This window comes from Strix uralensis, chromosome 2 (genome assembly GCF_047716275.1).
Source record: "Strix uralensis isolate ZFMK-TIS-50842 chromosome 2, bStrUra1, whole genome shotgun sequence".
Taxonomy (NCBI): Eukaryota; Metazoa; Chordata; class Aves; order Strigiformes; family Strigidae; genus Strix; species Strix uralensis.
Genome location: NC_133973.1, coordinates 71,091,553 through 71,116,394, shown reverse-complemented (window position 1 = coordinate 71,116,394; position 24,842 = coordinate 71,091,553). Strand labels below are relative to the sequence as shown.

At 40.6% G+C, this 24,842-nt stretch overlaps 1 protein-coding gene across 3 annotated transcripts in view; it reads right to left on the bottom strand.

The window, feature by feature from the left end:
• TUBGCP3 (tubulin gamma complex component 3) overlaps positions 1-22,534 on the bottom strand; it is a 58,600-nt gene extending 36,066 nt beyond the window's left edge. For all 3 annotated transcript variants that reach the window (XM_074859251.1, XM_074859253.1, XM_074859252.1), the window contains exons 1-5: positions 22,217-22,534; positions 10,181-10,288; positions 8,295-8,362; positions 4,873-4,950; positions 4,024-4,241 (exon numbers count right to left, since the gene is read on the bottom strand). In XM_074859251.1, coding sequence (XP_074715352.1) covers positions 4,024-4,241; positions 4,873-4,950; positions 8,295-8,362; positions 10,181-10,288; positions 22,217-22,292 — 548 coding nt within the window. In that variant the 5' untranslated portion in view covers positions 22,293-22,534. The remainder of the gene's footprint in view (positions 1-4,023; positions 4,242-4,872; positions 4,951-8,294; positions 8,363-10,180; positions 10,289-22,216) is intronic.
• Positions 22,535-24,842: the final 2,308 nt, after the last annotated feature.

The window sequence follows — 24,842 nt, the reverse complement described above, 5'->3', positions numbered from 1 at the left end:
CCAGGGCCCTTTCTGGAAAGCTGCTCTGCAGTCAGTCATCCCCCAGTATGCACAGAGTTATTGCTCCCCAGGTTCACTGAACTTCAGAAGGCTCCTGTCAGCCCATTTCTGGAGCCTACTGAGGTCCCTCTGAGCAACAGCTTATGACAGTTCTTTATCAATCACTCCTCCCAGTTTTGTATCATCTGCAAAGTTGCTGAGGGTGCACCCTGTGTCATTAGGTGGAATGAAGGAACCAGCCCCTGGGCTACACCATTAGTGATTGGGCTCCAACTGGACTTTGTGTCACTGATCATAATCCTTTCGAATTTAGTACGTCAGCCAGTTTTCAGTCCACCTCACTGTCACCTTATCTAGACCCTATTTTATTAAGTCTGTCAATAAGGATGTTACAGGTAGACAGTGTAAAAAATGTTACTAAAGTTGACATAAACACCATTTGCTGCTCTTCCCTTGTCCACCAAGTCAGTCATCTCATCACAGAAAGCTATGAGATTGGTCAAGCACGTCTTCCCTTTCTTAAGTCTGTGCTGATGACTTCTAGTCCCCCCTTCTTGTCCTTCACATGTCTGGACATGCTTTCCAGGATTAGTTGCTCCATTGCCTTCCAGGGGTTGAGGTGAGGCTAACCAGCCTGTAGTTCCCTGGATCCTCCTCCTTGAACAAAGGAGTGATATTTGATTTCTTTCAGTCCTCAGGAACCCCTCCCTTCCCCTTCCCCCCCCCCCCCCCCCGTCCCTCCAATTGCCACATTTCAAATATTACCAAGAATGGCCTCACAATGACACTGGCCAGCTCCCTCAGCACTTGTGGATGCACCCCATCAGGTCCCATAGGCCTTGATCATCCTCTGCCAGGGGTAAACTGGGAGCAATGAAGATTTTCTCAAGAGTCTCAGGGTCCTGGGCTGGTGTTACCAGCACAGACCAAGGCAAAGAAAGCACCAAGTACCTCAGCCTTTTCCACATCTTCTGCCACCACAGCCCCTGTCCCTTGTGCAGCAGGCCCATGTTTTCTCTAGCCTTCCTTTACTGCTTATGTACTTGTAGAATTTTTTCTTGTTGCCCTTCATGTCTCTTGATGGACTCAACTCTAGGTGAGTTTGGGCTTTCCCTGTACACTCAGTGTCTCTGCCCCTGAGGCACCCTGGATGTCCCTCTGCACCTGTCCCTGCTTCCAGCTTTTGTATGCTTTTTTACATCTGAGTTCTGTCAGGAGCAATCTGTTCATCCATGAAGGCCTTCTCCCACCTTTGTTTGAATTTCTGTCTGTTAAGGTGAACCATTCTTAAGCTTAAAGGACATGATCCTTGAATATCAACCAGCTCTCAGGTTACGCAGTTGGACAGATGATTGCTGTACATCCCTTCAAACTGAATTATTCTATTCTCTCCTGAACCCCTCTTTTCTCCAGGGCAGTCGTTCATGAGATTCTTTCAAGCAGATCCCAGAAGAGGCCCAAATCTCCTCTCCTGAAATCCACCGATGGGATCCTGCTTTTTGCCCTGCTTCCTCCTTTCAGAATCCTGAACTGCACCATCTCATGATCACTGCAGCTGAGGCTGCCCCCAATCTTTGCCTCCCCAACCAATTCTTGTCTGTAGAAAAGCCAGGCCCAGCAAAGCACCTCTCCTCATCAGCTCCTCAATCACCTGTGTCAAAGAGTTATCATCAGTGCACTTCAGAAACTTTCTGAATTGCTTGTGCTCTGCAGCACTCTCCCTCCAGCAGATATTGCAGTGATTAGAGCTCCCAATGAACACCAGGGCCTGCAAATGTAAAGCTTCTTCTAGTTGTCTAAAGATGTCGTCTACTTCTTCCTGATGAAGCAGTCTACAGCAGATGCCTACTACAGTATCACCCATGTTGCTCTGCCCTTTAATCTTAACCCATAGAGTCTTAGCTGGTATTAAGGCAAAACTGTCCCTAGGCAAAACTCCATACATTCTTGCTGTTCTCTCATGTAAACAGCAATTTTTCCTCCTTGCCATCCTAGCCTGTCCTTTCCAAAGAGCCTGTATCCACTGGCTGCAACATTCCACTAGTACGAATTATCCCACCATGTTTTTGTGATCCAAATGAGATCACAGTCCTAGTACTGCACACATACCTCTTAAATCCTCCTGTCTGTTCCCCATGCTGTATGTGTTAGTGTGTAGGCACTCCAGCAAAGCTGTGCTGATGCTCCAGAAAAGGTATGAGAACTTCCCCCATAAGGCTGTCATCTCCACATTCCTCTGTGTGCACACACTTGGGTGGACCCCCTGCTGCCCTGCTCTGTTGGTTTCAAGATCTCTCTTGACCACATCACCCTGCACCTTTTGCTTACTAACCTGGTCTACCACTTGCTCACTCAGTTGTGGGGCACAGTCCTCCCCTGCTATTCTTAGTTTAAAGGTGTCCTCTGTTTATGTATCCAAGATCCACCATACAAACCTAGTACTGACAAAGTCAAACAAGTATTTGTATTTTAAAGCATATTAATAACAATAAAATCCAGTTGTGTCAGCACTAGTCATTATTTCCATAATATGAATTCAATATACACTGCATTTAAAAAAAAACCCAAACAACTTTAACTCTAAATAAGGTTGTGGTACTTTCTGAAAATGCATCTATTTCAATTTTGCGTTTGTTTCACAACTGTTGGGGGTAGGAAGGAAAATTAAGAGACAAAAAGATGGCTTCTTTCTCTTTTTCAATTACGAGAAAGAAAATAATTAAAAATTTCCATAATTTTGCCTTATATTAGGAATTTGGTCAAATCATAACCCATGAAGCTCCTATAAGGACAAAATAATAGCGCTTTGCTCATTTCTGCATCCCTTAAGATGATTTTTTCCCTTTTATTATGTTCTTGTGTATCTTTCTGATAGTAACTGCAGTTTCTTGAAAAGTGACATCCCCATCACTTTTGGATGAAGGCTTTATTTCCATATCTTTTCATTCAAGTTTGAAACAGCTATGCAAATAAGTACAGTCCTCACTTTTACAAGTTTCATCACATTCTGTTCACTTTTCCATGCTCAACCACTGCGAAGCAATGTATTTCCAGGCACAAGGTAAAGAGTCACTGTTGAACCAATCCCTCTCACAGATTACAAACCTATGTTCATTTTCCCTCCATAGAACATAGACTCTGTGCGCTGCATCTCTGTCAGGCTTTGTAGAGCTGCACAGGTAATACAACATGATATTCAATGGCACAAGAAGGGTTCAGATTTTAAGCATGTTACTTTCTGTGTTAGCTTATGTAACATAGTCAATACTCAGGTAATCATCTTATGGCTTACAGTGGCCAGCTTTTACTCATCAAATTTGAACTAATTTGGTATTTGAATGTTTTGGTTCCAAATGTAGACTCACCTTGGTATGAACATACAATTAAACCATTCTGAACAGTAGGTGTTTTCAGATCTTTTCTTCTAATAGGTAAATTTTAATCAACTCTCATACAGATTTTTTTTTTTTTTTCTTCCCAAAAAACCCCTGTCCACACAAGATGCAAGACTGCTCTGGTACAACAGCCAACCTGCTGTGAACAGGCTTAGAAGAAAAGTCAGACCACGTAAGAAAACATCCTCCATTTTCAAATGGGTGACATAAGTCTATTCATTTGACACTGGCTGAGGAATGCTTTGTAAAAGGAACTTGAGTGAGGACTCTAAATCCAAGGTGTTTATGGAAGAAAGATAAAGACTATGTTAAAGGGTTTCAGAGAACTGAGAAATCCGGAAAAAAACCTTGGCACTAGAATCCAAAGGAGTGAATCCAGTAAAATACCAGCTGTTCAGCAGATAGCTAAGTTTAAGAACGGATACACTTGGCCAGACATTTATGGCTTCATATGGTCATACGACAGCACCTGATATTCAGAACTGTTCAGCTAAGGTACTCAGTTTCTACGCACCTACAGTGAAATTTCCAGTGGCATACAAATGGGGATGATGGGGGAAAGAAGAAAAAAGCAGATCATGTTTAGTCTTCTCCAAACCTATTTGTAAGGTAAAACAGTTTCACTTACCCTGGCAAGAGTGATTGTGGAGTTGGCGTTGGCCCATTCAGGGCATACAGGCTGATGCTGCTGATCCCACTGCTCCCCATGCTGCCAGAACTCTGGGCAGACTGAGCACTGCGGTCTTGGTAATTCAGTGGAAGGCTTTGAGGCCTGGCATAGTAATAAGGAGTTGAGTGAGCATCCCGTGGCAATGCTTGAGCAAAAAGCGTGGCGTAACTTGATACCTGAAAAGGAAAGGATTTGAAAAGGGAGGAATAGAAAGAAAAGATTTCTGAGTTGCTTTAAGTCATGTCTTTAGTTAACAGGAGCGTATTATTCAAGAACACAAAAAATAACTGAAGACCATGTTTATGCAAGGAAAAATTTGTTGTTACAATTAATGACAAAAAAGCAAGTCCCTTACAGTGAGCAGAAGTACTGTTAGCAATACAGCTTATTTTTGCCTGCAAATTTTCATTAGCAATAGCTGCAAAAAGCACTTTGGTGCTAGCAGAGCTGCAACTAAAGGAGGAATTTTGCTTTCCCTACTCCATTTCAAACTCATTAGCACATGAGCAGACATTACACCACCAAGCAGAAAGCAAACAAAAACCCCCACCCATCTAACAAAGTCACATCTTCAGCTACAGATGCTGGACAGCTCATATTTTTATATTTATTTAGGATACAAAAATTACACCAAAAAAAATTGCAGATACTTGTGTCAAGTGTGTTCTTCCTTTCAGCCTCACACACAAACACCACAAATACAACCTGAGGTGTTGGCTAAGTCTGGATAGTGATTCTTGATGACATCTGAACTAGGTGATACACATTTACTGTTTCTCAGAAGTAACACAAGGTCTCCTCACCTACCTTGTTAGACTGCTTACGTGGATCTTCACTAAGGCTAAGCAGGAGGTAGAGTATTGACCATTTGTTTTTCAAAATGCCCTTTAAAAAAAGATGAAGACAAACAGAAATTAGTTTAACTCTTGATAATAATAGATTTTTTTTTTAAAAAAAATATCCAGCCTAGTAACATGTACACATATAAATCAACTTTCTACACAAATAAGACCAACTCAGATCCACATTCTTGAGTAAACTGGGAATGAGCAGTGCAGCCTCTGTACTGCTAATTTTATGAATTTTCTCCACTGTGATCAAATCATGAACTTCTCACCTGCTCTGAGATCAGCAAGGACACTCAATTTAAAATTCATAGCTACTAAGGAAGAGGTTTATACAGAGCTGAACTTTTACCAACATTCCCACACACTCTCACCATTTAAAACATCTCAGATGGAGATGCTATTCTAACCTAAAAGTGAAGGAAAACTCTTGGTACGATTTTAAGCAAAGTACTCTTTTCTCCACTTATGCCTTCACTCTCCTTTATAGGGATGCTTCAAAAGTTTGAGGGTTTCAGTTTCTATTACTTTATATGCCATTTAAGAGTGCTACCAACATTTTCACAGCTTAAGATATAGACACTGTTAACATGAAACTTGAGGAATATGCAGTATAGTCTCCAGCAAAGAGACAAAAAGACAGAGACATACAGACTGTTAGAATAACACTCTTAGCAGCTTTAGATCTCAGCAGAAGGCTTACCAGCAGAAGACAGAACAATGCAAAAGCCCAAGCTACAAGAACACTTTGAAGAGAAGAGTTATGGCAAATATTAAAATGTTTTATTTTAGATACGCATATGTTTCTAGATGTTACTCTGTAGTTCTGTGATGCTAACAATTGCACCTCAATTGATCAGGGACACATACCCTTACAATGGACATTAAGTAGTGGAGTAAGTCAAAGAAATTCTTGCAAGTTCCCTCACAATACTGATCAGGCTATGGTCTGGAATACTAAGCAATGTTGAATATAAAGGAAACTTCAGTCATACCAAGATTTAACAAAGATTCCATACCTTATGAAGCAATCTAATTCAGTGCTATTAGTCTTGCAAAAAGCACTTTCAAGGTCAGTTTGAAATTCTCTTTTTTAAACACATTCTCATCTTTTTCTATTTCTCTGCAAATTATGTATTTTGTGTGTATATGTTACATGGTAGAAGAATTTTGGCCACAGAACATTTCTTTCTTCAGGACAGAGTCCACTAACCAAAACTACCAAAGCTCTACATTGTTATATAAGAGTAGAAGGAGACATTCTATATTATTATGTAGAGCAGAAGTCTATTACCTTCCACTTTGATCTAAAATAGAGGTATTGCATCTATTGCAAATAACTAATCCAGCAACTCATTAACAACTGGTGAAGAAGGCACAGCAACACCACTGCTTCTTCTACTGGCCAGGATAGAGTAAGTCTAAGTGTCTCAAGCATGGTTTGCTCAACTGGCAAACTGCCACTAAAACAAGCGTTGACCTCCTTTTCTCTTTAGAGTAATGGATGAAATGAATTTAAAACAGATTCACACAAGCTTTTTTCCTCTTTTTCCTTGTCGCTTTCAAGAGAATTGCTGGAGGAAGAAAAAGCCTCATTGATTCAGAAAACACACACTGATTGTGTGCCCTCCCCTAAGCTCATGAGGAAAAGAAATTATTGTCCACCATTAGTAATAAACCTCACAGCAGACTGAATAATAATTGGTAGAGTGAATTTTAATGAAGGCAGTGTTCAGATGATACCATTTCATGTACACAAGATGCTAGCACCAAAAAAAAAAAACAGAAAAAAAAAGAGAAGGTTAAAAGATCCTCAAACATTTGAGCAGGCAGCAAAATATGAGGAGATAGCTGACGTAAGCTTGTACTACCATTTGGAAGAACAACCAAACTGATATGAACACAGACAAGGCATTTTGTTTCAGAGTTTACAGCCATCATGCTCTGCAGCTGTATTGCTTGCCAAATGCAATGATATGGCAACACAGTATGTAAGCTACAGAGACACATTACAGAGAAACTATATTAAAAGAGCAAGATCACATAGTGTAAAGCATGCAAGAAGAGTTTCAAACCAATGGCTGAGGTTATCGGAACAGATGCCTGCAAAACAGTGACACTTCCTTCACTGTACAAACCAATGCAAATAATATGCAAACCCACAGGATAAGGAAAACAGGAAGAGTTGCACAGTAACTTTAGCTCCAAGCACTAACAAACTAATGGGTAAGTTAAGTATGGATGAGGGGAGGGACAGAACTGGGTTCTAACTAGTCATACTCTCCACAGAATCACTTTTTTGTAATCTTAAAATCTTACTATTATCCTATAAATCTCAGCAATGATCTACACATAATGAATAAAAAGCAGAACAGATTAAAATATTTATCCTAAACACAAAGAGCAAAATACAGACAAATTTTCTGTTATACAGAAAATGTCACCTTTAACTAATTTTTGGTGTCAAAAATCAGATATGTGCAAATGACAACTGGGAATCTTATTTTATTACTGTCCACCATATTCTGCCTTGCTAAAATACTCAATTTTATGGAGAATCCAGAACAGATTAGCAGCAGTCATTTTTTACCTACCTCAGCTAAATTTCTATCCTCACATCTTTCCCCCCTTTCACCTGATCCATGTTCCTGCATCACGGGCTTTCTATACACCAACATCTTTTGTCAGAATATCAACATGCAGTATTCTTTGATTAACACTGATGTTAGCAGAACCATCAAAGTCAGCAAACCCTTAACCTTCAACATTAAAGACTTGGAGCACTTAAAAATTCAGAAGCATAAGGACTCTTTGAAACCAAATAAAAATCAGTATATTTGCAAGGCATTGCTGTAAAATAAGTGACAATGAGAAGATTCATCAGTTTAACATATAAAATGAACACTTCTATTTTTCCACAGTTCCTTCCTTCATGTGCAGTGCCCCTTCGTGTAACTGGACTCAAACTACAAACGTATCCTTTATTCTACTCTGATTTACAATTAAATCCAAATTAATTTCTAATTAATAGCAAGCACCTCATAGTAAAAAAAAAAAACCAAACCACAACTTGTAAACTTTTTCACAAAAATTACAAAATAGTTGAGGTTGGAAGACATCTCTGAAGATCATTTAGAGTAATCCCTCTGCTCAAAGCAGGGTCGTCTAGAGCAGGTTACCCATGACTGTGTCCAGTCAGGTTTTGACTGTCTCCAAGGATGGAGACTCCACAAATTTCCCAGGCAATCTGTACCAATATTCAACCCTCCTCTCAGTAAAAATATTGTTAATGACCCAAGTACTCTCCAGAAAAACGCTATAATATCAGAAGGATACATATGTGTGCTTTCAGTTTCTTTACTCTTTATGCATTTATTACACTACCTGTGAACTGAGTTTTCTGTAGAGTTCTGAAAACAAAGCAGCATCCGCCTCCCTTCTTTGTCGCACAACTATAAAAAAAAAGAAATATAGATTAAAAATTTGAAAAGTACAATAGACATGTCTGAAATTGTATACTTGTGATATACTGGAAAATGTATCCAAGAAAGCCTAATGATGCTTAACTGTTTCACTCTATTTACTAATACAGTTTTGCCTCTTTTCATGTTATCTGCATTCCAGCCTTGAAAATTCTTGCATCAGAAGCAATGCAATGTAAGTAGCTGTTTTGCTTAGAGCAATCAAAATATATACATTCTAAAAAAGTGCCCTTTTGAAGACTAGTCTGGCATTCTGTAGGTTTAGGGAATTAAAACATAACTGAAAGCAGACAGGGGTTAAAGAATGCTATAAAGCCCTTCACAAAACTAAGTGCAACTGTTCCTATTTTAGGCAATAAAAGCAAGAAACAAAAGTAGTAATGCCACTTGCTCAAAGCCAAGCAGAATTTCAAGGCCACCAACTTTTATGTATTAAGAAAAGTAACAGTCTCAATCACTGCCAGTTACATAAAAAAAGTCTTTGCTCAGAGGAAAAACATCTTCCAGCTTTAAGATGTCTTCAGAAAAGCCATGTTATATCAGAAAGAACCATGTTTCAACAAAAAAGATAAAACAAAGACATCTGAAGAAATCTTAATAATAAAAAAATTGCTGTTAATATTATGTTAATTAGCATCAAAAAAACTTTACCAAATAAGCCACTTCTTGCACAGTAACTCCAAAATAAATGTAAAGGTAGAAGTTTGTCACTTGTTACATGACAACTAACATCAGCCTACAAGCTGAAGTTGGGAAGAAGGAAGATAAGGAGACAGCCCTCTTCAAAACTCCTGGCAATAGGCCCAAAGAATATACGTTGTTCTCTGTGGTACTAGCCAAAGCATGTAGAAACTCATCATGCAGAAAGCGTATACAGGAGATTGCAGTGTTTTGGAGTTGTATCTCGAGAAATTCTCATGGGCTTATTTGCCTATCAGCAAGTCATGGAAGCTCTGCATTAGCAAATAATACACATGTACTTTAAAACAGTTACAACCACTAACTTCTGTTACCCTAATTCAATCTCCCTGACTGAATAGTCAAAGCTCAAATTTGAAGCTTTAATTTAATTAGCACACTTCAAGTAATTGTTTCTGGACATTCTACTGTAGAGCAGATAATCTGCTGAAAGCAGTATTTGGCTTTTCAAGAAGAATGCATCACATCCCCATTGCATTCACACAGTGCAACACCTGACTCGGAGCAGCATGGAGCACAGTGGAATGTAACTCCAACATAACTTACACTGTCACAGTCTAGTGTTTTGGTTTTGAAATCCTGTTGCAGAAAACTTATAGAGAAACTGAAGGCAAGAAATATCAGGTAAGTCACATAAACAATTCCATCAATTCCCAGGATGCTCATTCAGCAAGTTTCACAGAGGTGCTCATGAAGTTAATTGTGCCAAACTGTAACATCACAGAAATATCAGTCTTCTAAAAAGAACTATGAATTCATAAAGTCTGAGTACTATTAAATTGAAAGAAGTGCAATATTAAATGTTCTTTATCTTCATGGTGTCTAAGATACAAAGTAAATGGCAGCAAGGGAAGTCTAAGCCGAGCATTCAGAAAAATCTGAGCTGTGAATACAAATAGCCACTCAGGAAAACTAACTAGGGAATTAATGGAAATTCCATCACGGGATTTTCAGGGTGTGAGCATTAATAACAGATTAGATAACTATCCGTGAGGCAGAGTTGACCCATTTTCAGAGGAATAAACCAATCAAATAACTTCTTGAAGAACCTCCATTCCCATTTCTAAGAAGAAACAAAGATGTACTTACGTTCCTTCTTGATTTTCTCAGCTACAAGAAATTCATCCCGTTCAACAGTGGGAGCAAAGTTGCTTCCAATAACTCTCACTGCATACTGAAACTGTTGGGCTGCATCAGCTGAAATAAAAAAGGAACACTCTCTCAGTTAAGCAGATTGTTAAAGTTCTATTAAAATAAAATCTAAAAAAGTCAGACATGAGATTACATTGCTATGGCTGAATCTGGTGTAAATGTACCTGGCTTAGATCAGATGTTATACTATAATACTTAGACATATTTCTAACCAGAGGGCAGTAAAGTCCAGTTTACCCATGAGCTATCAATGCTATACTTCAAACATACTCACCTGTATACACTCTGCAAAATAACTGCACTTACTTTTTAAATAAGCCTTTCCTATTCTGTGCTGATGGAAGAGACACTTGGGCCTACCCAGTTACTGGAGAGCATTAGCACACTTCAGCTGGCTCTGCCCTTCCCCACAAACTGAAATGCTGTGGGACTTGGCAAAAAGTCACACAATTCAGCTCACACTTAACAATAATACAGCCACGTTCAGCAGGCACACTCTCTCACCACCCACCCGAATTGCATTACCCTACCCATGGATCTTACTCAGATATCCAGAACAGTGGTTTTAGCAGTTTGCATGTTGGCTTTAGGTTTGTTTTTGTTTTGTGTTTGAAACAGTTTACATGGTTTCACCACTTAGGTGCAAAGCTAGCTCAGAGATATCAGCATCATATCCCAGCGCATAATGTACTGGTAATCTACTAATGTAGAGGTCACAAGCCAGCAACCTCCCTCCACTACTCCTTCCTCATGCAATTCTATTTTTAATACTGTTGCTGAATAGTACTGGTTTAGTGCGAGTACCTCTGCTGTCTGGGAAGATTAACAGTCTGGTAACGCTCAGTATTAATGCCTCTACAGCATAGTCATGTTCCCGTTTACTGACCTGAAAAAGCAATCAAACAACAACCCTACAGACATGCCCTTACCAAATGTCAGATAAATTTCTACTCCTCATATAGGAATAACTATAATAACATGAGGGGAAAGGTATGTAAGAAAAAGTAAGTGTGAATGTGTTGTGTCAGCTACTTGAATCCTTACACTTCCTGACTTCAAAGAAAAAAAAAATCTAAACAATTCTGCATATTAAGTCTGTTTTGTATATAACAATTACGTGTGCAAATGCATCAGACTCCTCGTGTTTTATTTAGTCAGTTAAGCAATCAACTTTCAGAGAAAATTATAGAGCAATGCAGCAATGGTTCAGCCAAGGAAAAAGCAAGGATGCTGGCCTAGACAAATACGTACAAAAGGAAAAGAAAAAGGGTAGAGGTCCACTAGAAGCAGAAATATTTTAAGCATTGAAACATCTCTTAAATTAACTAATATCTACAACTGAAAAAAATCACCTGGGAGACACTGGGAGTCAATTATTGATTATATGCATTAAAATCTCCAGAAATGTATTGAAAGGAAAAATCTGAAATCAGTTTGCTACACTCTTTTTGAACGTCCATTTTTTACTGTCTTACAATATAATGTCACCCACTGGTCCTAATCTACAAGAACACAACTGTAGACCAGCAAACATTCATCAGTTCACACAATCAGGCAAAAAGTCTGCTCAGACAGAATCATTCATATTTAACAGTGTTTGACAATATTGGCCTACAAAAGGAACAAAGGTACAGTTTGACTTTCAGGGAAGAAAATGCCAATATCCAGACTACTGTAAGGTTGCAAATCTGCATGACTTAAATGCCTCCCAGAAAGAATAGTTCTACTGTTGGACTAAGCAACCTTTCATTTGCAATAAGGACTTGAAAATACAAATGTAAAATAATTTAATAGTTCAGCTATTGATAAACTGAACTGATGAACCAGGTGGGAAGAGTTAAGTGTGAGGAAGTGTTTCTGAGTAATTCTTAAGTATAATGCACGTCATTACAGAAAACCTCAAGATTTCCAAAAATATTCTGCAAGGCCAATTGAAGTCAAATACTGGCACTAAGTTATCCCAAACAATAGTAAGAGTTTTGTCTTTCATTAATTCCTCAACTGTGTACCTAGCAGCAGCTAGGCAAGAGCTAGGCTTTTCCAGTAATTCTTAGTCATATTTTTTGGCATGTTGTTATAGTGACTTAACATGGGCTACAGATTAAAAATAAAATTGCTAAAAGAGTTTCAGGACAAGCACCTAGGATGAACTAAAGTCAGGAGAAGGATCAAGTGTTGATACCAAAGTACTTTATCAGTTATGACATGTATCTAGATTAAATAAACTCGCTCATCTATTAGCCACCCAGTTACTGGAGAACATTAGCACACTTCAACCGGCTCTGCCCTTCCCCACACCAGGAGAGAATAGATCTCCAGTAAACTAGTTCAATACAAGTTATAGAAAAATATAAAATGAAGCATTTAAGAAAGAAAAACATAGATGTCTCTTAAAAAAAACCCCAACAAACAGACACACACACCCCAACCACAACAAAGTCACAAGAACTTCCCCCTACAGTTGCTCCTTGTTCATCAGATGCATTACCCCAGTTTTCTAAGGAAAATTATGCTCTGAAATTAACTTCCATGTCCACCTGCACCACCTTATTCCTAAGGGATTGCCCTTTAATTTTTTCTTTAAACAAATTCGGTAGAGGTCTCAGGGATATCAAGTTAAAGAGGTTTCATAGAAACGGGGGACTGGTAGAACAAACATCCAAACAACTCTCCCTGGGGGAGAGATTGAAACTAAAGCTCAGTGGTTAAGTACTTCCTCTCATCTGCCTGCACAGAATGAGCAATACCAGGTACTGCCTCCTGCCCCAGACCAGAGACAGCAAGAACAAAGGAACCGAGGCCTGGAGGATGAGGGAAGAGGCATTTCTGAAGAGAGCTACAGGGAATGAAAGTACAAGCTGGCAGTACTGCAGCTGAGGAATGCTGGGGGTTTACTGAAGAGACTTGCAACACAAATACACATGAAATAAAGACATATTTAACTTTACGGAATGAACTTGTTTCCTATACATTTATGATCTATCTTGCAGTATATCACAGTATGTTTATCTTAATAACAGTGTTGAATAAGAAAACATGTAGTTGATTTAAAAAAAATCTGCTATGTCTGGACAATTGAGCATTATTCATTCAGCTGCTTCTGCTAATTTTTCAGTATGTGCTATGATTTATACTCTGACTATCAGTAAGCTTAATGCTTGGAGAAAATTCTAAAAATTTACATTTTATTTATTTACACTGAATGACAACGTACACTTTTTCCATGTAAGCAATGCTGTATTTACTGTGGTTATTCATTTTTTTTAAATTCTTTGTCTTCAGAACAAAATGTGTCCTATCAGTGTTTCAGAAAGATTTAAGTGCTGTTTCCTCTCTGTTGTTCCCTGTGGTTTTGGGGGTTTAGATTAAATTCAAGTAAACTAAGATCCACACAATGAAAAATCAAGTAGGTTTATTGTCTTTAGTCACCTGATGAGATAATTACAAAATCCAGCAAAGATGTGTACAAAGTCTCTAAGGTCTCTGGAATTTCAATTCTCCAGAAGAATTGACTCAGACAGCTATACATTGCCACAAGCTTCAGTGGGGTTTTTCTGGTTGATTATATTGGAATAGGAATTCACCTCAAAATAACAGAAGAAAATCATGGACTTTGCCATTTGTGTGTTTTTCAATCTGCCTCTGATATTACGGCTTTTAAAAGACTACCTATTATTCTAGTCCTGTTGTACAAGGGAATATTGATGTTAAGACTGAGACACAAAGAAACACATGTGAAAGTTTCTAGACAGAAACCTTGAAGATTTAACATAAATCCTCAATTTAATAAAAACCACAACAGATACATTATTAACAGTAAGCAGCAAGGTTTTTTCCTGTAATGGGGAAGTTTTAAGAAAGATACATAACCCTCTATAATAACCTTCTATTTCAACACCAACCATAGCAAAAGCACAGAAACTTAGTATAGTCTTTTACATACTGCCCTAACAAGGCATCCGAGAAAGATCTCTAGTTGAAAGACAATTCCATCCAAAAAATTCTGATCATTAAACCTGTTACACTACTAACAATATGGAACAAAATGATCTGCTCTTTACACATACAGATTTGCACTGGCAATTCAACAGCATCGTAGCAAGACTGGTTTTATATTATATTTTATTCAGATTTTCATGGTTTATTCATAAAAATTCCAGCTTCTCTTTTACAAACAAAACTCCCTGCTGTGGGAGTTTCTTCAGCAGATTATTTCTTACAAGTCTATAAAAGAACTTCAGTACCTGAAGTGATTAAACATAATACAGGTCAGTAAAATAAAGATTCACATAGTTTATAACTAATAGACACATTTAATTGCTTCCCTCCTCAAAGAGAAACCACTATGACAGCAGACAGGCTTAAAACACACAGCTGGCTATCTATGCATGTGCATATCCTTCTTCATCAAAAAGTGATTACGGCATGACTATTATGTAACAGCAAGGTCAATGTATCTGATGCGTGAAATTGATGCAGCTGTTTGGGGGCAAAGGGGGCAAAACATCACTGATTCTCACTTGTTTTCTAGAGGTCTGATCAGAGCAGTGAATGCATATAGAGACAGCCACTCCCTCTCAGATTTAAGTAATACACACATACCTACACAACTAATGATACTGGTAAGCAGTCATACAGCTGAACAAAGAAATAGCACTTGTGTATCACCAAAGAAACAAAAAAAAAAATTTGAAACTCTCTCCTTTGAGTACAGCAATCTATCAATGATCCAAAGATCTATACTCCACCCAGCCATTCAAACTTTCCTACAAACAATGCTGTACTAAAATGGAACTACTTCAAGAGGCAGATAACAGCATCTTAAAGCTGCAGAAAGTACAAGTGTAGCATATGGAAAAAATAGAAGCAATGCACAGGAAAAGTTTGGTTGTAAAGAAAGTAAGGAGAAATAGGACAAAAGATGAAGTTCAAAGGAAAAGTTCAAGAGACAAAGAGACAATTGGCCAACATACTACCAGGAAGCCAGTGTTTCGGAGGAAATGCTGAAATTCAGCAAGTCTTTTGCTAAAAAGAAGCTTCTAATATTACCTATAATTTTAGGAAGCGAACTGAAATTCACTTTACAGTCTTAAACATTTCTTTAAACACCGCTGGCTACAGGTCCATTGAAGTTTCCAGAAGGGGGGGGGAGGCAGGGAAGAAATCCTGAAAACCTAAGTAGCAATTGAAATCATGTTTTCAAACATTAATGTATCAGGATTGTGAGAAACCTTGTTTCCTGGAAATAAGACATTTGGTTACTTTGTAAGCATAATTTCTAAACTATAGGGCAATTCTAAAGAAAGCTCAACTAAACTAAACAGTAATCACTTTCTTTCTTGAAAGACTTCGGAGATCAGCAAACTCTCTTCACTATCTCTTCTTCCAGTCAGCTGTCTGCCATCCCACATGACAGTTTTGCTTAAATGCAGATGCAAAATTACTGGAAACCAATTACACTCTAAACCCCATTCAATGCTCTAGGGGTGGCACTGACCATCTAACAACTACTGCAGCAAACTACTCAGATACAGATGCTGACATCTAACACATGCTGAAGAAAAAAACCAAGCATCTTTCCTGTTAAGGAGTGTTTGCTAAATACCTAAAGTGCTCCTGTTTCAAAACTAAGCCTGGAAGAAAAGCCGTGGAACTTGAGAAGATTCTTGAATATACCATAAGCAGATACTGTGTTTGTCAACAGTAATGCTGCTGTCTTCTCTGTTTTAACTATATCAGAAGTTCTACATCAGTATGAATTATTAGCGGGGGAAAAAAAAGCAATTGCATTAATATGATGTCATTTACTGATGAACTAAAATACTAGTCTAGAATGCCATTAGTGTACTATTTTGTTTTTGAAGAGAATCTACACACATTGTAAGCAAAACTGCTAGCTCCTGTAGAAAACAGTTCGAAAAATGCAATTTTAGGACCAGCCCAGTTATGAAGTATTCCTGAAAAAATTTAGTTTTGCAACCATCTTCTGCTTTAGTCAACTATCTTAAACTTCTCTGTTGTAAGTTCATTTCTTTCAGAAAGAAAAATAACAGTAAGAGCAAATTATAAAATTAAGCATAAAAATATTCTGTTCATGCAAGTTTTTATTTGAAGCATGTTAAGTTTATTCTTAATTAACAGTCCTTCTAGTCTCCACACTCCTCTCCTACAAAGGAAAAAAACCCAACAAACCCACAAAATAAAACTCAAACCACACACACTCCCATGTCTTTCCTTACTTTGAAATTGTCCACAAACTCTGAAGCACAGCATAGGAAACAGAACTACTCTTTAATTCTGATAATATTGCTTGCTGGCTCTTGTTGTAAACAGTATCTGTCAGTAAACAGATTTGAGGAATGTCCCACTGGACTATCAGCAACTCGGTCACACAATTTTCTCAGAACCTTCCCTCACTGAATTTTTGCCTAACTTGCCAACATGCATTTTCTTCTGTTATTAGCATAGGTAAAACCCTCTCCCCATAGTTGAATGAACTCTATACTTTCCCCCCACCACGAAATTTTAACATCTGTTCCAATGGCTCAGAGCTTAAAAAAAGACCCAAAACAAACAGCAATAACAAAACTGCCACTGACATTACAGAGATTAAATTAAGGCCATAGTATGGACTTCAGGTAGCAAAACTGCTCTCTGAAGACTGAAATACTACTTCCTAGATAGAGCATGCACACCTCCAGAAGTACTCGGCACAACAATCTTTTTAGGATTCAAAACCAGATAGATGTAGCTTGCATATTTACAGCAATACCATTTGATTCCATTGGAGGCACTAAGAGTTCTTACAACTGACAAGCTTGTATGGCAGTCTACAAAGTCACTAAGACCAAGAGGTTTCTGAAAGACAGCTAAGAACAAGAAGCTTTTTTTCAGAAGGATTAAATTCACTGTCCAAAGAGAGGCATGCATAACTGTTGGAGTTAACAAATAAAGGAAAAAAAACCCATAGAAATTACTGCACAGGCAGGCAAGCTTTCTGCAAGATCAGGTATCAGTATGAAAGTGTGGTGGATAGCCTGGATAAACACAGAAAGATTGAGAATACAAACCCAGTACACTAGTTCTTAGACACTGTGAGGACATGAGGAAGAAAGAGGTCAGCAATGGCTCCAACTGCAGAGTGCAGAGATCCCCAGCTAACCACAGCGGGTGACTGCAGACACACAGCGCCATGGGAAGCTAGCTTTTAAGGCCTTACTTGAGAACTGGCTAAAGCACAGGAGCACAGAGCTTTCAAACCTTAGTTCTACCAAAAAACAACTGATGAGGTAGATTTTTTTTTTAAATTTTAAATAGAGTTCTTCCACATAACTCTGCAGACCTTGTAATGAATTTCTCAGAGGAAGAGCTGTTTGCAAAAACACAGCAAGTAGGCCCGTGCAGCTGACTCATTCTGGAAACAAAGCAAGCCATCTACTTACTGGACAGCCTCAAAAAGGGGGTAGAGCAGGACAATACTTCCACCACTGGGTGCCTCTGCAGTCAGATTCCATCAAGGCACAAATTCATTTCAACATAAATCTTTAACAAATGGGAAAGGTGGAAGCTTAAGGCCATCACAGGTAGAAGCAAAACAAGCCTTGATGGAGGTTCTTGTCTGCTGGGTTTATGAAGGACTTCAAGCATGGGATTGCATAAAGTAGACACGGATGCAGAGTAAGACCACTCATCCCACATTAGCTGTAACGGCACTATTATGATACAGACATTATATAAATGGAATCCTTCAGATCCTTCTGAAGCCATAGCTTCCTCAGAAACATAACAGAACACAAGTGCTGAGCAGGAACATAGCCAAGTAGAACAAACATTCTGAAGTACAAACTCAGGGAACATACAGGCAGGGAAGAATCATTAGATTGTCAAATCTCAACTCCTTTCCATTATTTACCCATTACATTTCACCCAATTACTTCAGTACCTTGTATTTTACTAGAGCACTTATTACAGGAAGGTATGAAAAGCTAGGATTTCAAGGAATTCACAGCAGGCTAACTACACAAATAGTTAAAGATGGCTGTTTGTATCTAGCTTCAGCTTCTTGTTACTAATTTTTACTAGAAGTTTCTCTAATAAATTTGAAGATCTCTTAAGTATCTAAACTTTTTACCTTAAGGTAAAATACCTAAAGGAATTGAACATCATAAATTACTTACCAAAGACTAAACTGATTATACTCGTAAAGTTTGCTTCAAAAAAGCGAACGTGCATATACAAAGCAGCCTAACTTCATCAGTACATAAGGAGGGGAGAAGCTGCATGTAGACCACTAACCACGCACAAATACCGTACTTCAAACTTACCCTGTGCTGAAAGGAAACAGTAAGATGCTAAATAACTTCTCTGGTGCTTTCCTTACCATGTAGGGATACACGCATCTACCGCAACCCAGAGGATGCTGGTACTAACAAAATTCCCTCATTGCCTTTATTTGTTCCTTGGACATAGAAACGGCGGGGAGGCGGGGAACAACCATAAACACCTTTCATGACTGAGACTTCTTTCACAGACTTTTTGATTTATCAGTCTCTATACACTTTAAATCAATAGCTGAGCTGATGACAAACTAACACATGTACTACAGTTGACTGTTTCAAGACAAGTCTTACGTTAGAAGGGTGAGCTTTCAGTGCTAGAGTCCCTCGTAACACAGGAATAAAGAGCAGGTAAGGATGGGCTTCCTATCTGTTACATGCATAAAAATATGGGTGATGGTAAACATGGCAGACAACCCACACTATTTTTTTTTTTAATGCTGTTACTTCAAAGAAGTCCTCAGATAACCCACAAGTGAACAGACATAGCAGGCTACAGGTTGCACACAACAGCTTACCATGATTTTGGGCAAAATCTCCCCTTTCATTAGTCACACATACAAAAGATTTTAGTTACATTAGTAGAATCCCAGAGTACAGGAATAGGTTCAACACCTATTTCAAAAATCAGAGTTCTCTTGCATATTTTCACACGTACTGCATGCAAATAAACTTAGTATTCCAGTCAGAAGAGACAAGATGTATAAAAACAATGGCTTCAAAAAGAAGGCTAGATCCAAAGTTGGTAGAAGTCAGCCACCTCTCTTCAATACTCATACCTTGATTGATAAATATGGAGGTTTCTGTTTCTATTCTCATGTTCTGTTTAAGTTTTATAAGCATCACAGACCTAGGTAAGATACTTAATACCGAGAAACAAGCTTAGACTGAGTTTAGACTGCAGTCCCTTTCAAACCTAAGAAAAAAAGTCATGAAGAAAACAGGATTAGGCAGTATAGAAATAATGTCCTCACAGAGGCCTCCACTACTCCAATAAAGCAAGACAATCTTTTTTAATTTTCCTTTTTTTTTTTTTCTTTTTGGAAGAGAACTAGCACAGTAATTTGAGATTTCTGGTAGCAAAAAGTCTGAAGTGCTCTTAAACAACAATGCACACCAACTGTATTAAAAAAAAGTTTCCAAGGGATGTTAAAAGCAAGAAACAGCTTTTAAAAGTAGAGCTTAATGGCACCTTAGAACTGTAGGCTGATGTGAAATACCCTTTAACCCAGTTGCTAAAACATACATGGTTACATAAAAACACAAGAGGTATTAAACAGTTTAGAAACTACCTTTGATTTGGCAGAGATAAGGGAAGAGTAGAAACTTGGCACATCCTGATAGTATCTCACATCAGGAATTCCTGTCACAGAATTATTACAGATTCACAATTCTGGAAATGGAAAGTTTATAGCCTTGCAGAAGACTTAAATGTGCAATGGAGAGGGAAAGGATTTTGAAAAAAACCCAAAACATAGCAATCAACAGCTGTTGATCATAGAATCATTTCGGCTGGAAAAGACTCTTAAGGACCAAGATCAACCAATCAACAAAATGTTTCTGTGAAGGAGTCCCTACTCAACATTTCAATAAATACAAAGAGATTCCAACTTTTTACCAACTCTTCCAAGCTCCTCAAACGAATCACAGAATCAAAAAATGGTTTGGGTTGGAAGGGATCTTAAAGACCATCTAGTTCCAACCGCCCCTGCCATGGGCAGGGACACCTTCCACTAGACAAGGTTGCTCAAAGCCCCGTCCAACCTGGCCTTGAACAATTTCAGGGAGGGGGCAGCCACAGCTTCTCTGGGCAACCTGTTCAGTGTCTCACCACCCTCATTCTAAAAAATTCTTCCTTATGTCCAATCTAAACCTACCCTCTTTTAGTTTAAAACCGTTGTCCCTTGTCCTGTCACTTCAGGCCTTGATAAATAGTCATTCTTATAAGCCCTCTTTAAGTACTGAAAGGCCACAGTGAGGTGTCTGCAGAGTCTCCTCTTCTCCAGGCTGAACCACCCCAACTCTCTCATCTTTCTTCAGATCAGGGGTGTTCGAGCCCTCTGACCATTTTCATGGCCCTCCTCTGCACCTGCTCTAACAGGTCCATGTCTTTCTTGTACTGGGGACACAGAGTTGGATGCAGTACTCCAGGTGGGGTCTCACAAGAGCAGAGCAGAGGGGGAGAATCACCTCCCTCAACCTGCTGGTCACACTTCTCTTTATGGAGCTCAGGATACATCTGGCTTTCTGGGCTGCAAGCACACATTGACAGTTCATGTCCAATTTTTCATCCAACAGTATCCCCAAGTCCTCCAGCGTGTACTGATACTGGGGATTGACCCAGTGCAGGACCTCACACTTGGCCTTGCTGAATTTCATGAGGTTCACAGGGGCCCACTCCTCAAGCCCATCAAGGTCCCTCTGGCTGGCATTCCTTCCCTCAAATATATCAACTGCACCACTCGGCTTGGTGTCATCTGCAAACCTGCTGAGGGTGTACTCAATCCCACTCTCTATGTCATTAATAAAGGTATTGACCAGCATCAGTCCCAACACAGACCCCTGATGGACACCACTTGTTACTGAACTCCATTTCAACATTGAGACATTGACCGCAACTCTTTGGATGTGGCCATCCAGCCGGTTCCTTCTCCATCAAATAGTTCATCCGTTAAACCTGTATCTTTCCAACTTAGAGACAAAGATGGTGTGCGAGACCATGAGGTGCTGTCTCAAACAGACAGAAACGTAGAGACAGACAAGTACATTTGCAACTTGTAATTCACATATAGGCCATGTTTTAGTACATTTGAACTCAATTCTTTACAAAACATCAATACTCAAAATTATTAGTTACTCTCACGGAAATACCTAAAGGTAACCAGGAGTGACTTGTCAGAAGAGAGGGGCAAGGAGGGAGAAAAGAACACATAGAAGACTTTACATCCAGTGCTACCAAGGAAGAAAGCCATCCCTCATACGAGAAAATAAGACACAGCAAAAGCTATGGCATGAATTTGTCTAATGAGTAATGCTTATAAACAGAGCAATTTAAAAAGACTTAGCAGATGCACGTCTTCCTCTCCACCCTCCAACTGCTTACTAAAAACAGTCTTTGCCTTGATTGCAACAGATAGAAACTTACGCAGACAAGCAAGAGATTCACTCCCTTGCTGGAGGATCACAGCAGCATCAAGACGTAAAGGACCTGACAGACGTCAGTGCTCGACTCGAGCAGACGCCGGAGGGAGGCAGAGATGCCTGAACGTGTACACGAGCCCCCTCTGGCCCCAAACACCCGACAAGAGGAGCGGCCACCGAGGCGCTCTGGGGGCGGAGGACACGCTCCCGCCAAAGGCCCCCCGGCCGCCCGCAGCTCCGGCTCACGAGTCCGCTGCCACGACGGGCAGGCAGGCCCGGAGGCCCAGGGCGGACTGTCCGGGTTGCCCGTCCCCCCCTCCCCCGGCAAGCCCCGGTGCCGGGGCGAACACCCCCGGCACCCCCTCGCCCCGCCGGGGCAGCCCCCCAAGACTCACACGTCCTCCTCGCCCCCTCCTGCTCCTGTCCCCCCCCTCCCCTCCCCGGTCAAGGGCTTCAACGGCTGTCGACGGGGGGAATGGCGGGAGCAAGCCGTTACCTTCGCTTTTGCCCAGGATGCGGCAGCAGAGGTTCTGCAGCAAAACGTTGGGGGATTTTTGGTCCGGAGTCGCCATCGCCGGCCGGGAGGCAGAAGGTGGTGGGTGGGGGAAACGGAGGGCAGAGCCAGGGGCACGGCGGGATGACAGCAGAAGGGAGAGGAGGACGCGCCCCCCCGCTCAAGCAGCGCAAGGACCCGGCAACACCTCCCACCCCGGCCGCCGCTGCCCGCCGCCTAGGGCGCCATTTTAACAGAACCCGCCGAAAGCCGCAGCGGCGGCCGCCCCGCACCCACAATGCCCCTGCGCGTGGGGCGGCATCGGAGCGCGCCGCCACGAACACGCTCCGCCGCGCCGCCGCCGCCCCCGCCCGGAGGTTCCGGGGCCGGCGCCACACCCCCTTTCCTGCTCCTCCTGCTCCTCCTCGCCGCCGCCGCCGCCGCCGCCGCCTCGTGTTGGTGGCTGAGCTGCTGCCGGGCCTGGCACACCCGGGGGAGAGGGCACACAAGGGCCTCAGGGAAGCCCGGCCGTTCTGAAGCAGTGCGGTGGTGACCAGGCCTAGGCCACTGCTGCGAGGCCTGCTATGTGCGCCAGCCCTGGCCAAAAATAGCCCCCAGATTCACAAAAATGGAAATGGAAAATTTGCATTCTGCACAGCTTTCTGTTTTTGGAAAACAGCCTCTCACCCATCCCTCAAAAACTCGGGGACAACAGGCTCGCTCATTCCTCCTCATGTTACTCTGAAAAAGAGGCCTCGTTCAGAGTTGCTCAAACTGCATGTGCTTGATGCTTGAACAAGAGGCCTTGTTCAAGAGTTGCTTAAACTACACGTGCTTGTTACCCATGGGAAAGAATGTATTGTTTATCTGGAATCGTAGGCCATGAAACCGTTTCTCATCACACATTGGATCACACAATCACACATCACACAAATGCTTCTCATCACACGCAAGGCCACTTAGTACGTATTGTTATCCATACAAGTGTTTCTCATCAAATACAAGGACAAATTGGACGCACCAGATAGGTCAACCTGTTCTTCAGACTGTCAACAATAATTAGTGAGGAACTTCTAATCAGGAGCTACCATCCTTGAAGAAGAGAAACATCCTGGAACATGGAAGCTTGTTAAAATTGTTTTACATAAATAAGCTTAAGACCCCTGCCCAGATACAGACCCTTACCCTTTGAGCTGGCTGACAAACCCACTGTATGTTACTAACCAATAAGGGATAGAAGCAATAAGCAACTAACTAATAATCATTATAGAAAATACGTAATCATGTAGTTTGGAGTGTGTAAATACTTTTAAGTTCTTTGATATGGTGTTCTTGATTTGTGGATGCTTTCCACCTAGCACCCTGCACAGGATAAAGCAATATCTCCTCTCTAAACTAATTTCTGGTTTTGAGAATCTATTTCAGGTAACACTCAGAGAAGAACAAGCCATGTGCAGCCATGGGGTGGCTGCACTCGCTGTCTTGGGACGTCAAGGCGAGTCGGTAACTTTTCCACACAAAGTAGTTACAAATTAATGCAAATCTGGAAAAATGTGTGAAGATCCTTGACCCACATCTTCCCTGCACTGCTTGGCCTTGTGGCTAGGCAGCCCTGGTCCCCTGAGGAGGTCCCAGCCCACAGCTGGCCAGGGAGAGCGGGGTGTGGGGCAGCACGCTCGTGGCTGGCCTGCAGTGCTCTCAGTGACCCGCTCCTCAGGCCCATCACCCACCAACACAGATGCTGACTTCCCAAGATGTCTGTTTTCCATTTCTTTTACTCAGTAAATTCATGCTGGGTCCAGCCCAAAATACATAATTAGGGAATAATTGTTCTCCCTGTGCTACTGGAGCCCTGTCTAACCCACCTCTGCTCTGTCCCATAAGAGGTGCTTTGAAACATGGCAGCAGCTGGGTGGACTTGCACCGCTGGCTGTAAACAAGTATGTTCCTGCAGTGCAACACACTGCGTTCTGGCAGTCCCTGTTGACTTCATTATCTCTGTGTAGTCACAATGTTGTGTGTATGCCTTCTAGGGACACATACATGCAGGCCTTTCATGATGGGAACATTGTAGATGTAAACGATGGCTCATCACCAGCATCACTAGTAGAAACTAATCATTATGGCAAGCCAAGAACTGAAATTCATTGAGGATGTATGGTTTTTTGTTACTTGGAATATTGTGGTGGAATGATCGTAGTCTCACCACTCACATTATAACTCTTCAAATCTTAGTGATACTTTAGACTCTTTTGAGAAGTAAGGTAGAAGCCAAAATTAATAGAGTTATCAGGACTTTATCCCATGTGTTGTAAGCTGCATCTCATTCTGAAGGAAAGACTTCAAGATGGTGTAACTTTTTTTTGTACCAAGAAGCAGAAGAATCTCTGTTCCATTCTCCACCTGAAGCACACACAGTTGTTTGTCCTACAAAGAGCTGGTGATTCACTGCTGCTGATGGTAACTTCAGATTCAGATTCCATCATGGAAGGTGTTAATCTATCAAGCAGCAAATATGGTTGCTCACATGGGGAAAAATAAACTTTGGCAGTAATATCAGGAAATTGTGTTCCCTTACAAAATCTTTACATTCCAAGGGAATCCAGTCACTCACAAATACCCTGTTACT